The 13,628-nt window shown below is 50.1% G+C and overlaps 1 protein-coding gene and 1 long non-coding RNA gene across 2 annotated transcripts; one reads left to right on the forward strand and one right to left on the reverse strand.

Moving 5' to 3' along the window:
* Positions 1–1,949: 1,949 nt before the first annotated feature.
* LOC115498552 (uncharacterized) lies at positions 1,950–9,507 on the reverse strand. Its single transcript, XR_003963840.4, has 3 exons — positions 9,368–9,507; positions 5,038–5,315; positions 1,950–3,552 (listed from the first exon to the last, which is right to left on the reverse strand). It is a non-coding gene; the product is annotated as an uncharacterized lncRNA (long non-coding RNA).
* IL10 (interleukin 10) lies at positions 9,000–13,628 on the forward strand. Its single transcript, XM_002194605.5, has 5 exons — positions 9,000–9,333; positions 10,629–10,691; positions 11,566–11,718; positions 12,209–12,274; positions 13,005–13,628. The coding sequence occupies exons 1-5, from the start codon at positions 9,175–9,177 to the stop codon at positions 13,095–13,097; spliced, it is 534 nt and encodes a 177-aa protein (XP_002194641.5). The 5' UTR covers positions 9,000–9,174; the 3' UTR covers positions 13,098–13,628.

Genomic DNA, 13,628 nt, shown 5'->3' on the forward strand with positions numbered 1-13,628 from the left:
AGGTTCAGCTGCTTTCCAGGGCTCTTCCCGAGAGCTTCACACTGCCCAGGGCTCTCAGCAGCTTTAGGATGGGCTCCTGTCCCAGCTCTGGGGGCTCAGGGACCTTTGGAGAGCCTGAGACAGTGTCCCTCACCCCAAAACAAAGTCCCTCAGCCCAAAACAATGTCCCTCATCCAAGATAATGTCCCTCACCCCAAAACAAAGTCCCTCATCCAAGACAATATCCCTCATCCAAGACAATGTCCCTCATCCAGGATAATGCCCCTCACCCCAAAACAAAGTTCCTCATCCAAGACAACGTCCCTCACCCCAAAACAAAGTTCCTCATCCAAGACAATGTCCCTCATCCCAAAACAATGTCCCTCGTCCAGGACAATTCCCCTCACCCCAAGACAATGTCTGATTCCTCCTGATTGAGGGTATCACCCATGTTTGTCCCTCTGGGGCTCTTCCTGCCATCATCAGACACCAACAGCCCAGCCCAGGGTGTCCCCAGGTGCAGCAGGAAGGGGACAGTGCCACATCCCCCAGGGAGCATCACCCCAGTGCTGGGGGGGACCCTGGGCTCTCCCTGTCCTGGCTGGACATCCTTGGCCAGGTCAGGGACACGTCCCAGCAGTGTCACCACCTGTGTCACCTCCTGTCCAGCACAGATGTGACACTCGCCCAGTGACTCACCAAGGGCACTGCTGCTGCTGAGGGAGGATTTCACCCTGAAAGTGGAAAGAAATTGCAAAAAAACATTAAAAATCAAAGGAAATGTTCTTTTATTTTCCCCCTCCTCTTCTAAGATTCACCTTTGAGGAAGAGGAAAAGCGTGGTGGAGGATCTCGAGCATCAACAGCTGTTCTGCAGAAAACTCATTTAGTCACCAGGGTGGGGGGTGTGGAAGGTTAGATAATTGTTTCCTCTGCTCTGGCAAAACGTGAGCTCATATTTTGGTTATCATAAATGGCATCTTCCCCACAGGGAAATGCATATTTCAGGCTTTTAGAGTAAAATAATTCAGCTCAAAAAGCTTTTTTTTTTTTTTTTTTCAGCTATCCAGCACTTGGGTTTCAGCTGCCACCTCTGTGTTAATGTGAGTGCACCCAAAGTGCCCCTGTGCCCAAAGCCAGGCTGTTCATTCTCCCTGTGATGCCAAGGACCAGCCCATGGGAGCCCAGCTCACCCCTGCCCAGTTCAGGGACCAACTGGAGAATCGAATTACCCTTGGGGAATTCTCATCCCAAAACTGCAACAGCTCAGGAGTTGCCCAAAAAGGGGAGGGAATCATCCATCACATTCCAAGAGCGATGCCACCAGCAGCCCCAACACCACTGGGACCAGCACTGGGCTCTGGGCCAGGGTCTGCTGGGATTCCCAAACCCTCATCAGCTCTCCTCTTCCCCAAACCCATCACCAGCTCTCCTATTCCCCAAAGCCATCACCAGCTCTCCTATTCCCCAAACCCATCACCAGCTCTCCTATTCCCCAAACCCATCACCAGCTCTCCTATTCCCCAAACCCATCACCAGCTCTCCTATTCCCCAAACCCATCACCAGCTCTCCTCTTCCCCAAACCCATCACCAGCTCTCCTCTTCCCCAAACCCATCACCAGCTCTCCTATTCCCCAAACCCATCACCAGCTCTCCTATTCCCCAAACCCAACATCAGCTCTCCTCTTCCCCAAACCCATCACCAGCTCTCCTATTCCCCAAAGCCATCACCAGCTCTCCTATTCCCCAAACCCTCATCAGCTCTCCTCTTCCCCAAAGCCATCACCAGCTCTCCTATTCCCCAAACCCATCACCAGCTCTCCTATTCCCCAAACCCTCATCAGCTCTCCTCTTCCCCAAACCCATCACCAGCTCTCCTATTCCCCAAACCCAACACCAGCTCTCCTGTTCCCCAAACCCATCATCAGATCTCCTCTTCCCCAAACCCATCACCAGCTCTCCTATTCTCCAAACCCATCACCAGCTCTCCTATTCTCCAAACCCATCACCAGCTCTCCTATTCCCCAAACCCAACACCAGCTCTCCTATTCCCCAAACCCAACACCAGCTCTCCAATTCCTCCCATCCTTATTCCTGGAGAACTAAAAGCTGCTGTGACAGCAGAAGCCACACGGGGCACTTCACGGAAATGCGGAATCACCCAGGCTGAAGGAGGCTTTCCCGATCACCTAGTCCAACAATCAACCCCAGAACCCCCATAACCACCCCTAAAGCATATTCCCAAAAGTGAATTTTGATGGCAAACCAGGTTTGGCAGCGTGGAGCAGCCAATGGATTGGACAGTCCCACACAGCCCCTGGGTTTGCCCCGCGGGTGAAATGTGCTGACAGTGCAGGCAATAAATGACACCTAATAAAGGAGAAACTGAGAGCTGGCTGCTATCAGCTCCATTTTTGAACAATCCAGGGAGCAAATGAATCACTCCAATTGCCAGCCAGGTTCAGCTTTCACCAAAACTGAAAGCTGTGTTTCAGTAAATTCGCTGTTGGTTCTGTACGCAACCGGCTCGCGCGCCGGGTTTCGGTTTTGGGTTAATATTGCCCCTCTCAATTTCACAACCCCGAGGAGACAAGGCTGGTTTCGGGATGGATGCACGTGAGCCTGGCGAGTTCTGCTCCAGCTCTGGCCCCAGGGCACAGAGATGGGCAGTCAGGGACAAGCAGGGAAGGCTGGCACGTCACAGCCACTGGGTCCACCAATTCCTGCCCAGTTTGATAAAAAAAACATAAAAATTTGACACTGTTTGTTTGCCTCTAGGTGTAAATTCCTGGAAAATCGTGTTCTGGCGCAAGGTTGATTTTTCCAGAAGCTTCTGCAATTGCCCTGGATAGCTCTGCCTGATCCTGGCACACATGGGGAGACCAGCTTGGCCTTCTGTCCCCTGACCTTGGAGGATACTGAAAGCTCTGGAAAATCCAGAGCATTTCCTTCCTGCACAACCCCTTTTAGCCATCAATATAAATCAGAGGCACTGCAAGGATTTTGGCTCTTCATTTGACTTTGTATTTTCAACAGACACTGCTGGACACAGCAGTGGGGATGAAGTTCCCTCCTTTCCCGACAGCAGAGGAACTTTGCTTTCGATCTTGTTCTTTCTTCTTTCCTTTTTTTTTTTTTTTTTTTTTTTTTTTGTCTTCTTATTTTTAAACAGTGTGGGGGATTTTCCACCATTCAACTTCATCTTCCACTTCCTAGTTACGGTCCTCAAAAGCCACAGGGAGAGCAATAAACAAACAGAGACATAAATGCCTGATGCTGTTCATGAAGTAAATCTTCCTCAGGCTTCCCCAGAAAGATAAATCCCAGGGAAATTGTTGAAGAAGCTCGAGGAGAGAAGCTCTGAGAAGGAGTGGAGCTGACACCAGAGCTCCCATGGGGAGCAGCAGGATTTCAATGGAACTCTACTTCTTTTATAACTCAACTTCTGCCCCCACGAAATAAATGATCTTCACAGCCCTTTCCAACTTGCAGCACTCCAGGATTCCATGATTTTCTTTGGGTCTCCATATTAAGATGTCTGTCAGGAAAAGGACATTGGATCAACTGTTCTCTCTGTAAAAAAAAGAGAAAACAGAAGGGAAATTTGAACACTTTTTAAAGCCTCTGAAACCCCTGAAAAGCTCATCTGGTGGATCTTTTTTTAATCAAAAAACCACAGCAAAGCTTTTGGAGCAGAAAGACACTGTGGGAGCACGTGGAAAATCCCCTGGCAGCTCCGGGGACGCTGCAGCATCCCTCGAGCTCCGAGGGTGAGCCACCATCCTCACCCCGGCCAGAGCTGATCCTCACTTTGTGGGGTGACAGAGAAAACCCAGGATTTCCAAACCCTCTCCGTGTTCACCGCACAAAAACCACCCCAAAACCCCACGGTGGGGGTTGCCAGGCCAGTGTTGGCACAGGGCCTGGTGCTGCTGTGGAAAGTGAGTGAAGCTGGCTCTGAAATTCACCCTGGAGCTTCCGAGCAGCGGCTTGGGCTGATCTGATTTCTCAAACCGTGATAAGGAGTTTCTGTCTTATGACCCCTCAGCACTATAAATAGGCTGGGTTTGTGTTATTGGTCAGAGTTTTGGTGATAAATCATGACAAAGTCAATATTCTCCAGAAGATCCACACATTCCTCCCCTCGCCCCCACCCAAGTAATACCAGAACTAGAAAAAAGAAACTCCTCAAAGCAGCACTTGTGCAATGAGCTGCTCAGGGCAGGAGTTGCTCAAAATTGCTTCTGTGGAAAGATCAAAAAAACCAAAAAAAGGCAGTGCAAGTGATATTTGGGCCAATGGATTATATATTCAGGGGTTTTTTTGCATCCCTTTACACTTTTTAGTTATCTACAAAGAAGCTCACTTGGAGCACACAGTCCCCACTCCTCAGACTCCAGTGCCAAAATCCTGTTGGTTTCTCTAAGGACAGTGCTGTGAGCATCATAAAATTCCTGTCAGCAGCTGATTTCAGGGGAAATAAAAGAGAGAAAAACATAACAACACCTCTGTTTTCTATGTGGAGTGGGAAAAGCCCCATGAGGATGATGGCAGCATCACTGACCTCACCCACGACTCCTCACACACCTCAGAGAAGAGCTCAAAGTGGCAAAACCCATGGAAAATAGGGAATAAAGGACAACTCGCTCTTCCAGGTTGGCAGAGAGCACCCTGGAATTCCAGGGGGGATATTAAATTTGGATATTATTCAATCTCTGCCTTAGGCTGCAACAGAATTGCAAATATTGGGAGGTTTATGTGTGCGATTAAAAAGTGCAAATATTTCTCATTTAAGTTTATCACCAAAACTGCATCTGCAGAGGGTGGAATATCTCCATCCTTTGATTCTTTCATGTGGCAATTCCAGACAGTTCCAGCTTAATTTAAATCACGTGGAAGTTCTGGACCTTCTAAGAACTTCTTATATAATGGTGTCTCTGTGTCACATTAGAAGTCACATCAAAGTCCAGTGACACTAATTCATGATTAATAACCCATTTCTGGTCAAGATAAATCAGTGACATTGGTTAAATTTCCAAAGAGTAATTTGGGATTTACCTTTTGAGGTCGACGTGAGTCACGAGTTCTGACCAGGTTTCCACATTTGACATATCCAACGTCACGCCTCGCCAGCAGGAAAAAAATATTAAAAAAACACAAAGCAGAGCACTTAGTGCTTCACCAGGAACTGTTAGTCATCAGCACTGGGCTGCTGAGAGAGCAGGGCCATCCCTTCAAGCACGGGGTGAAGGAAAGGCCACCCTGTCCCTGCTTCCCCAAAGAGCGTCACCAGCAGCAGATCTTCCAGAGCTGCAGGGATGAGAAATGAGGAATTTCTGAAAAGGAAAGAAAGAACAACACCACTGTGACCGCCTAGAAATGGAGGGGATACTCCAAGTTGTGTCTAGAAAATCACAGAATCATGCATCATCAAGGCTCTGAGATCGTTGAGTCCCACCTGTGACTGATCCTTGCCTTGTCACCAGATCAGAGCAGTGGATGCCATGTCCAGGCATTCCTTGGATGCGTCCAGGGATGGTGATACCCCTCCAGGGATGGTGAAACCCCTCCAGGGACAGTGAAACCCCTGCAGGGATGGTGCTACACAATGTTCCTCTGTCTAAAAACAATGCAGAGACCAAGAGGGCAAAAAGAGGTAAAACTTAGTCGCATCAAACCTTGCCAAGATAAGAAAAGGCCCTTTCGGGTGAGGAGGAGCCACCCTGCTCCAGTGGTGGACTCTGAGGACATCCGACACCAAACCCTGCCCAGACCATGTCCAGGACCAACCTTTCCTCTTGTCGCATTTTGGGAGAACGCATTTGCCCACGGGCCTCTGTTTCAGTGCAGAATTTAGGGCAGCATTTGCTGCCCCGCTGTTTCTTGTGAATCTGCCGCTGTCAGAAGTTTGGGGGAGGTGGGGTCAAAGCACACGGATGGCTTTTGAAAGCACACAAATGGCTTTTGAGGAACACGCTCTCCTTCCTGAAGCGATCTTCTTGGCAAAGACAAAAGCTGTTTCCTAAAGGCTCAGCGCTACACCCACGGCCCCCGGACACTCTTTAGGAAAAGGTGTTTTCTTCATTCATGAATCTTGCTGTAGTAGAGCAGCCACCGCCTTTCCACAGCGCTCAGCAGGGCTGAGTCACAGCGAAACTGCACCGTCAAGATCTGTGACGGGGCAGAGGAAACGCAGGTAAACACAGCAGAGAATCGCCCTGCGCACGCCAGAGTTTCCTCTGCGGAACGGGCACGGCTGCCTGACGCTGCTGCCAGCCCCAAAACACAGCCCAGGCTTCCACAACGGGCTGGGGAATTGAACAAGAGCCAGAGCACGCTCAGCATGTCAGCTGTGACTTCATGGAGAGCCAGGGTGGCTCGAAACAAGAGAAGTTTGGAAATGAGCGCTCAGCTGCTGGGCAGGATGGAAGGAGGCTCCCAACGCCATGGGACTGCTCCATCTCCTGTTGCTGCCTAGGCTGGATGTTAGGGGAAAGTTTTTTACAGAAAGAGTGATAAAGTTCTGGAATGGTCTGCCCGGAGAGGTGGTGGAGTCACCATCCCTGGGTGTGTCAAAAAAAAACTGGATGTGGCTCTGGGTGCAGGGGTTGAGTTGAGGTGTTGGGGTTGGGTTGGACTCGATTATTCTAAAGGTCTCTTCCAACCTGGTGATTCTCTCCTCTCCTCTCCTCTCCTCTCCTCTCCTCTCCTCTCCTCTCCTCTCCTCTCCTCTCCTCTCCTCTCCTCTCCTCTCCTCTCCTCTCCTCTCCTCTCCTCTCCTCTCCTCTCCTCTCCTCTCCTCTCCTCTCCTCTCCTCTCCTCTCCTCTCCTCTCCTCTCCTCTCCTCTCCTCTCCTCTCCTCTCCTCTCCTCTCCTCTCCTCTCCTCTCCTCTCCTCTCCTCTCCTCTCCTCTCCTCTCCTCTCCTCTCCTCTCCTCTCCTCTCCTCTCCTCTCCTCTCCTCTCCTCTCCTCTCCTCTCCTCTCCTCTCCTCTCCTCTCCTCTCCTCTCCTCTCCTCTCCTCTCCTCTCCTCTCCTCTCCTCTCCTCTCCTCTCCTCTCCTCTCCTCTCCTCTCCTCTCCTCTCCTCTCCTCTCCTCTCCTCTCCTCTCCTCTCCTCTCCTCTCCTCTCCTCTCCTCTCCTCTCCTCTCCTCTCCTCTCCTCTCCTCTCCTCTCCTCTCTGTTCAAAGCCCCTCTGCCATGTACCCCAGAAAAACACCAGCTCCTAAACCCACAGCTGAGGCTGAGCTGCCCTTCCACTGCAGGGGAGAGCCTGGGGCTGCATCCTTCCCAAAGGGATTAGGATTAGCTCCAGGATTTGAGGATCCAGGAGCACATAAACCAACCTCACACATCTGCTTCCATGCCCTGGTGAAGCCTCAGCAGCCATCCAGGTCTTGGCACTGAAGATTTATTGACCCCTGGCAGGTTCAAATTAATGCAAAAGAAGCAAAAATGTGTGGGGGATCCCAGGGAAAGGTGGGATGTTGCCTGTGGGAACTGAGTTGAAGACTAATTTTGTCCAAGCCTTCAGCCCTTCTCCTTTCAGATGGATTCTGCTGACAGTCAAGGAGAAAATCCCCAGGGCTGATTTAGAGCAGAGGAACAAAAAAGGGTCACCAAAAACATGACCCAGGCCATGAGTCAGCTGCACTGATGTCCCTGCAATGATTCCCCAGGAGCAGCTTCCCCATCACCTCTGCAAGAGGCAACACCAACAGAAAAAAGGAAAACAAATCACAAAATCCCACACTTCCCCTGCCTCAGACTCTCCAGTTGCTGGTGTTTCCTCCCTTTGCTCTTACACGTGTACATGCCAACCATTCCTCTCTCCTGCTCCTAAAATAAAGTGGAAGAACTCACAGTATGCAGGAACAAACAATACTTTGCATTTTTCCAGCAATAAATTCTCCTCTCAGAGGTTCATAAATTCAACTTCAAAGAAGATCAGTGCGATGAAGGAGATGAGAATTTAAGGGATTTGTTCCCTAATGGAGGAATGCTTCCCTACTGGGAAGAATGAGCTCTTGTGAAATAACATGAGGGATTTCAAAGAAAATCTCCTGATTTCAAAAAAGCCAAATTTATCTCTGCTCTCACTTTCTTGGATGCCAAATTCCTGAATAAATAAGTGAAATCTTTATCCCAAGGAAGCAGGGGGCGTGGGCTAAAATAGATACAGAAAGAGAGGAGAAAAGAGAGGGAAACGGAAAATGGGGGCACGTCACAGGAATTCTCTGCGGCTCCGAAGGGACAATTTTATCACAGCTGGGACAATAAGTCCCAGCTAAGACAGGACATTCTGTTGCTTGGATGGGGTTGCTGTCCATTTCTAGGAAACAAAATAAGATTTAAAAGCCTGGGAAATGAATTTTTATGACCCGCTCATGCACTTTTACACCAGGCATCAAAGTAGTGGCACAAATCCTGATCGTGCCCTGGAGGATCCACAAGGGATCAGAGCAGGGCTGGGATCCTCCCCTGGGATCCACTTGGCATCCAGCTGATATTTGGGAGCACAAACTGAGCTTGCTGAGCAGTGAAAATTCACATTGGCTTCAGCTGACATGTGTGTTAACTGAAAAAAGAAAAAAAAAAAAAAGAAGAAAAAACCCCAATGAATTAAAAATTAAGATTTCAGGTGATGATGTGTGTTTGCAGATTAGAATGCCAAAGGAAGAGACAGACAATTTGTACAGTTCATGAAAAGCAATTCTGCTGAGTGATGATTTCTGCAGGTTTGATACTGAGATTTAAAAGTAGAAACACCTTTTTTTTTTCCCCCCTAACAATACAACATTGATCCAAAAATAAAAAATGGAACTGTGATAATAAATTAACATCACACAGGACCTTGGCTTCTTTGTGTGTCTCTGCAGCTTTCCTCCTCAGCCACAGCTAAATTTACAAGAAACAAGCAATGTAAAAAAAAAAAAAAAAATGCAGAGTCTAAGCACAAAAAAATTGATGGGGTGTGAGGAGAGGACAGGAAACCCAAGTTGACGGGAAACCCAAGTGACATTTGGGCTTAATACTGACTTAAAACCCCAATATTGCTCGTCAGGAAATGGGGAGAGGAAATGGAGTGATGTATAAATTAGGGGCTCCATCAAGGTGAAAGCTGCAGATCTGCTTGGTAGCCTCCCGTGGGATCCAGCCCAGAGCTGCAGCAGAGGGGAGCAGCCGTGCCCCGCGGGATGAGGACCATGGGCACCGCCGTGCCCATCCTGCTGCTGCTGCTGCTGCTGGGCACCGCGCCCGCCCGCGCCCTGCCCTCCTGCCTGCACTTCCCCGAGCTCCTGCCCGCCAAGCTCAAAGAGCTGAGGCTCAAGTTTGAGGAAATTAAGGATTATTTTGTAAGTATCGTTATTTTGTCTTTCTGGTTTTTACCTTTCTGGCGAGGCTCCGGGATCTGGAGGAGGGGGAAGAGTTTCCTCCCAGCAGAAATGATTTGGCTGCGTTGCGTTAAGGGCAGCTCGGTTTTGTTGCTCGCTGAGAGGAAATCTGCCAGGCTTTTCTTCCTAGTTTTTTCATTAACAATGAACTCGAGGTTTCATGAGGAACATCTGCAAACCTCTCTAGCCAAACTTCCCCCAAAATATTGCAAACCAACTTAATCACTGAATTAATAGGAAGGAAATCATTTTTTCTTCAGGGCAACCAGGTCCAACCCTGCTGAAGTCAGTGCCAGGTGAAAAGGGCAATCTTTTGCTGCAGATTTTTTCTTTGAAAGAGCCACAAAACCTGCACAAGGTGTTTTATCAGGGGAGGAGCACAACACCTGCACTGGTGCCTGTGCAAGGTCCCTGCCCTGCATCTCAGGAGCCTCAGGGCTGCGGAGCACACAGCACACGATGCCCTCAGAGCATCTGCCGTGGCTGACAGAGGTGCTTGGTCACAGCCCTGTTGCTGTTTTAGTCCATACCAATGTGTTTTAGCAATAAAACAAGATAATTCTCCAGATCAAATCTCAAGCTTAGCTTGAGAAATCTCACGGCTGGTGTTTGTCATCAAACAAACACAGGCAAGATTTTAGATGTTCAGCTGGCTGTGAATCTCCCAGATAATGCTGGGGAGGAATATTTTTAACCTCTCAGGACAGTTTTTAAGGCTTTAATGCTTTGGGTGGTGCCAGCCCACCCTATTGCAGCCGGAGGCACAGAGGCACCAGAACAAACCCCTTTTCCCCATCAACAGGAGGCTCCCAGGGGTAACCAGAGCAGGGGGATTGAGCCCTCCTGCCCTGGCAGAGGCTGGGCTGGCTCCCAGGGGCTGCCAGGGCTCTGGCACCTCTCTACAGAGCTTTGCTGTGTGCACAGGCACCCTCAGAGGCACCCCAGTGCAGCTGAGCAGAGAGAGCGGCTCCAGCTCAGCCCCAGGAGTTTCACATTGACAAATTCAATGGCACCAAAGGCTGTGATTTCATTTTCTTGCTGGTCTGACCGAACAGTGTTTGTGCTGCCAGGTTGAGGAGCAGAGTGACCCCTCTGCCTGGTGGCACCGTGCTCTGCCCACACGTGCACTGGGTGCCCTCTGCCTCTGCTGCAGGGAGACCCTAAATGCAAAAAGGGAAGGATCATTTGTCAGGGCAAATGGGGAGAGTTGACTGCCTGCCTGAAAAATCTCATTTTTCAATTCCTTCCTCCCCCAGCAATCCAAAGATGACGACCTCAGCATCCAGCTGCTCAGCTCTGACCTGCTGGAGGAAATCAAGGTAAAAATCTCATTCTTTTGCGAGTTCCTCCTCCTTCCCCATCCTTGGGCAGAGGTTTCATAAGAAGGGGGAAGCCAGCTGGAAACGGGGGCGTGTGCTGCTGTCACGCCAGGCTGCCCGTGCCACCCTGCAGGGACACGTGTGGCTGTGGCGGGGCTGGCACGAGGTTGCCCCGTGGCCAGCGTGGCTCCCAGCCCAGCTGTGCTTTGTCCAGTCCCACCCCAGTGCTGGTGGCCATCCCCAAGCAGGCTTCCCTGTGGGGACGCTGGGCTCCAGGATGGTTTGGATGGATGGAGACTAGAGATCTCTGAAGGCTGCTCTAAGAAGATCTGGTTTATTAGAGAGGGTGAAAGGCCCTGCTTGGAGTCACCAGACCCGTGGCAGGCCCGAGGGCGTGGAGGAAGGGAGAGGCAAGGCGTAGAGGGAGATAAGAGGATGCTCCAGGAAAGGGGCAGTTCCAAGAGAGCGTCTGGCTCCTCAGGGACTCCTTGTCAGGGGGTTCAAGGTGGGCTGGAACAAGACTCAGGCCAATGGGGTCACAGACACCTGATGCTTCAGGGGAGGGTTACAGGTGTGGGATGACCCACACATTGGGGTGAGATCCAACAGGGATGACCCACACACTGGGGTGAGATCCAACAGTCCATCTGACCCTTGGACCTACCGGTAGGTAAGGGCATTGTTCAACCAGAAGGGGGGATTGTCTTCATCCTGGCTGTGCTATTGTTTTCTAGTTGTGCAGTAACTAAGGTTTGGTATCTCAAAACTTGTTACCATCTCAATCTCTGTATTTCCTAAATCTTTTGCCAGGCAATCATATTGATAAGGCTTTCTTGTTTCATCTCCCCCAACACTTGTCCCTCCTGTCCCCCAGGGCAGGCTCGGCTGCCAGTCGGTGTCGGAGATGATGGGGTTCTACATGGAGGAGGTGCTGCCCAGCGCCATCAGGACCAGCACTGAGCACCAGCACAGCATGGGCGACCTGGGCAACCTCCTGCTGAGCCTGAGAGCCATGATGAGGCGCTGTGTGAGTGGCGGGCACAGCACGGGGACACTGCCCCAGAGCAGGGCAGGCCCGGCGGGTGGGATGGGGTGGGCAGTGGGGTCCTGGCAGGCAGGGTTTGTGGGGTGCAGGGATCCAGGTGGGGTTTGTGCTGGCAGCAGCTCAGGGCTGGAGGTGCCAGAGTGCTCTGGACAGACAGAGGGTGGGCAGGAGATCTGTCCCTCACCTGGATGCTGGAGCTGCTGAAATCACACCTGGAGTGGCCATGAGCCCACCAGTGGGGTCAGGGGGGACAAACCCTGTCCCACACAGGGAGCTGCTGTTCCCAGGGAGTGGCAGCAGGGACACAGGGCTGGGGACAGGCTGGGAGCCTGGGTCCCTGCGGGCTCCTTCTGCAAACCAGCACAGGGAAGGTGGGGAGCAGCAGTGACAAGGGACAGGAGGAGGGGACAGCCACCACCAGAGCCCTGGGGAGGACCCCCGGGGCTGAGGCCGTGCTGGTGTCCCTTTGCAGCACAGATTCTTCACCTGTGAGGAGAGGAGCAGGAGCATGGAGCACATCAAGGAGACCTTCAGCAGGGTAAGGACAAAGGCTGGGCAGGGCAGGGGCTCAGAGGGGAGAGCAGAGCACAAAAATGTCTTTGACCACACAAATTCTTGCAGCAGAGGAATCCAGAAAAGGATGATTGAAGGGTGGGAATTCTGGAATTCCCAGGAAATTGGGCAGAGGAATCCATAGTGATGATTGAAGGGTGGGAATTCTGGAATTCCCAGGGGATTGGGCAGAGGAATCCAGAGAGGGATGATTGAAGGGTGGGAATTCTGAAATTTCCAGGGGATTGGGCAGAGGAATTCATAGAGGGATGATTGAAGGGTGGGAATTCTGGAATTTCCAGGGGATTGGGCAGAGGAATTCATAGAGGGATGATTGAAGGGTGGGAATTCTGGAATTCCCAGGAAATTGGGCAGAGGAATCCATAGTGATGATTGAAGGGTGGGAATTCTGGAATTTTCAGGAGATTGGGCAGAGGAATCCATAGAGGGATGATTGAAGGGTGGGAATTCTGGAATTTCCAGGGGATTGGGCAGAGGAATCCATAGAGGGATGATTGAAGGGTGGGAATTCTGGAATTTCCAGGGGATTGGGCAGAGGAATTCATAGAGGGATGATTGAAGGGTGGGAATTCTGGAATCCCCAGGGGATTGGGCAGAGGAGCTGGAGGTGTCCATGGGAGGAGGATTTGTGCAGGCACTGTGCATCACATTAAATGATGTGACAGCCACTAAACACTCCTGGCTTTCCCCTGCAGATGGACAAGAACGGAATCTACAAGGCCATGGGAGAGTTTGACATCTTCATCAACTACATTGAAAAATATTTAACAATGAGGAGAAAGAACTGAGAGCCCCCCTGAGTCTGCATTTTCCACACCAAATCCTCTTTTAAGAATCACTTTAGGCTGCAAGAGGTCATATTACGTTATCTCAAGGTTCAGGTTAAGAGTTACAATAACTTCCAGCTTAATATTGTATTTAAGAGCTGATTTTTTTAAGAGATGAATTTATTATTTATTACTTCTAATACCTCAGTGTTGATGTTTACAATATGTTTTGAAGGAAGGAGTGATGAGCTTGTAAATTACTATTTATTGTTTAATATTTTAATATTGTTTATCATAGTGCTATTTTATTCATAGCTTCAAAATGTCCAAAGCAGTGTTTTTCTTGAGAGCAGACAATAAGCTGAGCTTATCCCAAGTGATTTAGGAGCAAGGCCACCTCTGAGCTCAACAAAATTTAATTTTAGGCAAATGACCCTCTCCTCATATTCTATATCTAAATTTATTTATGCAATCAGGTGGTTTTATATTTAGGAGGAGAAAAAACCACAGCAACAGCTTGGCTGGCTCCACTTTAGACTTCAGCCTGTAGAT

This window comes from Taeniopygia guttata, chromosome 26, assembly GCF_048771995.1.
Source record: "Taeniopygia guttata chromosome 26, bTaeGut7.mat, whole genome shotgun sequence".
Lineage (NCBI taxonomy): Eukaryota > Metazoa > Chordata > Aves > Passeriformes > Estrildidae > Taeniopygia > Taeniopygia guttata.

Bases quoted from the DNA above. Each gene is read 5' to 3' on its own strand.
- IL10 (XM_002194605.5), top strand. From the start codon at position 9,175: ATGAGGACCATGGGCACCGCCGTGCCCATCCTGCTGCTGCTGCTGCTG. The intron at 9,334-10,628 runs GTAAGTATCGTT...TTCCTCCCCCAG, and splicing joins AGGAAATTAAGGATTATTTT to CAATCCAAAGATGACGACCT. The intron at 12,275-13,004 runs GTAAGGACAAAG...TTTCCCCTGCAG, and splicing joins TCAAGGAGACCTTCAGCAGG to ATGGACAAGAACGGAATCTA.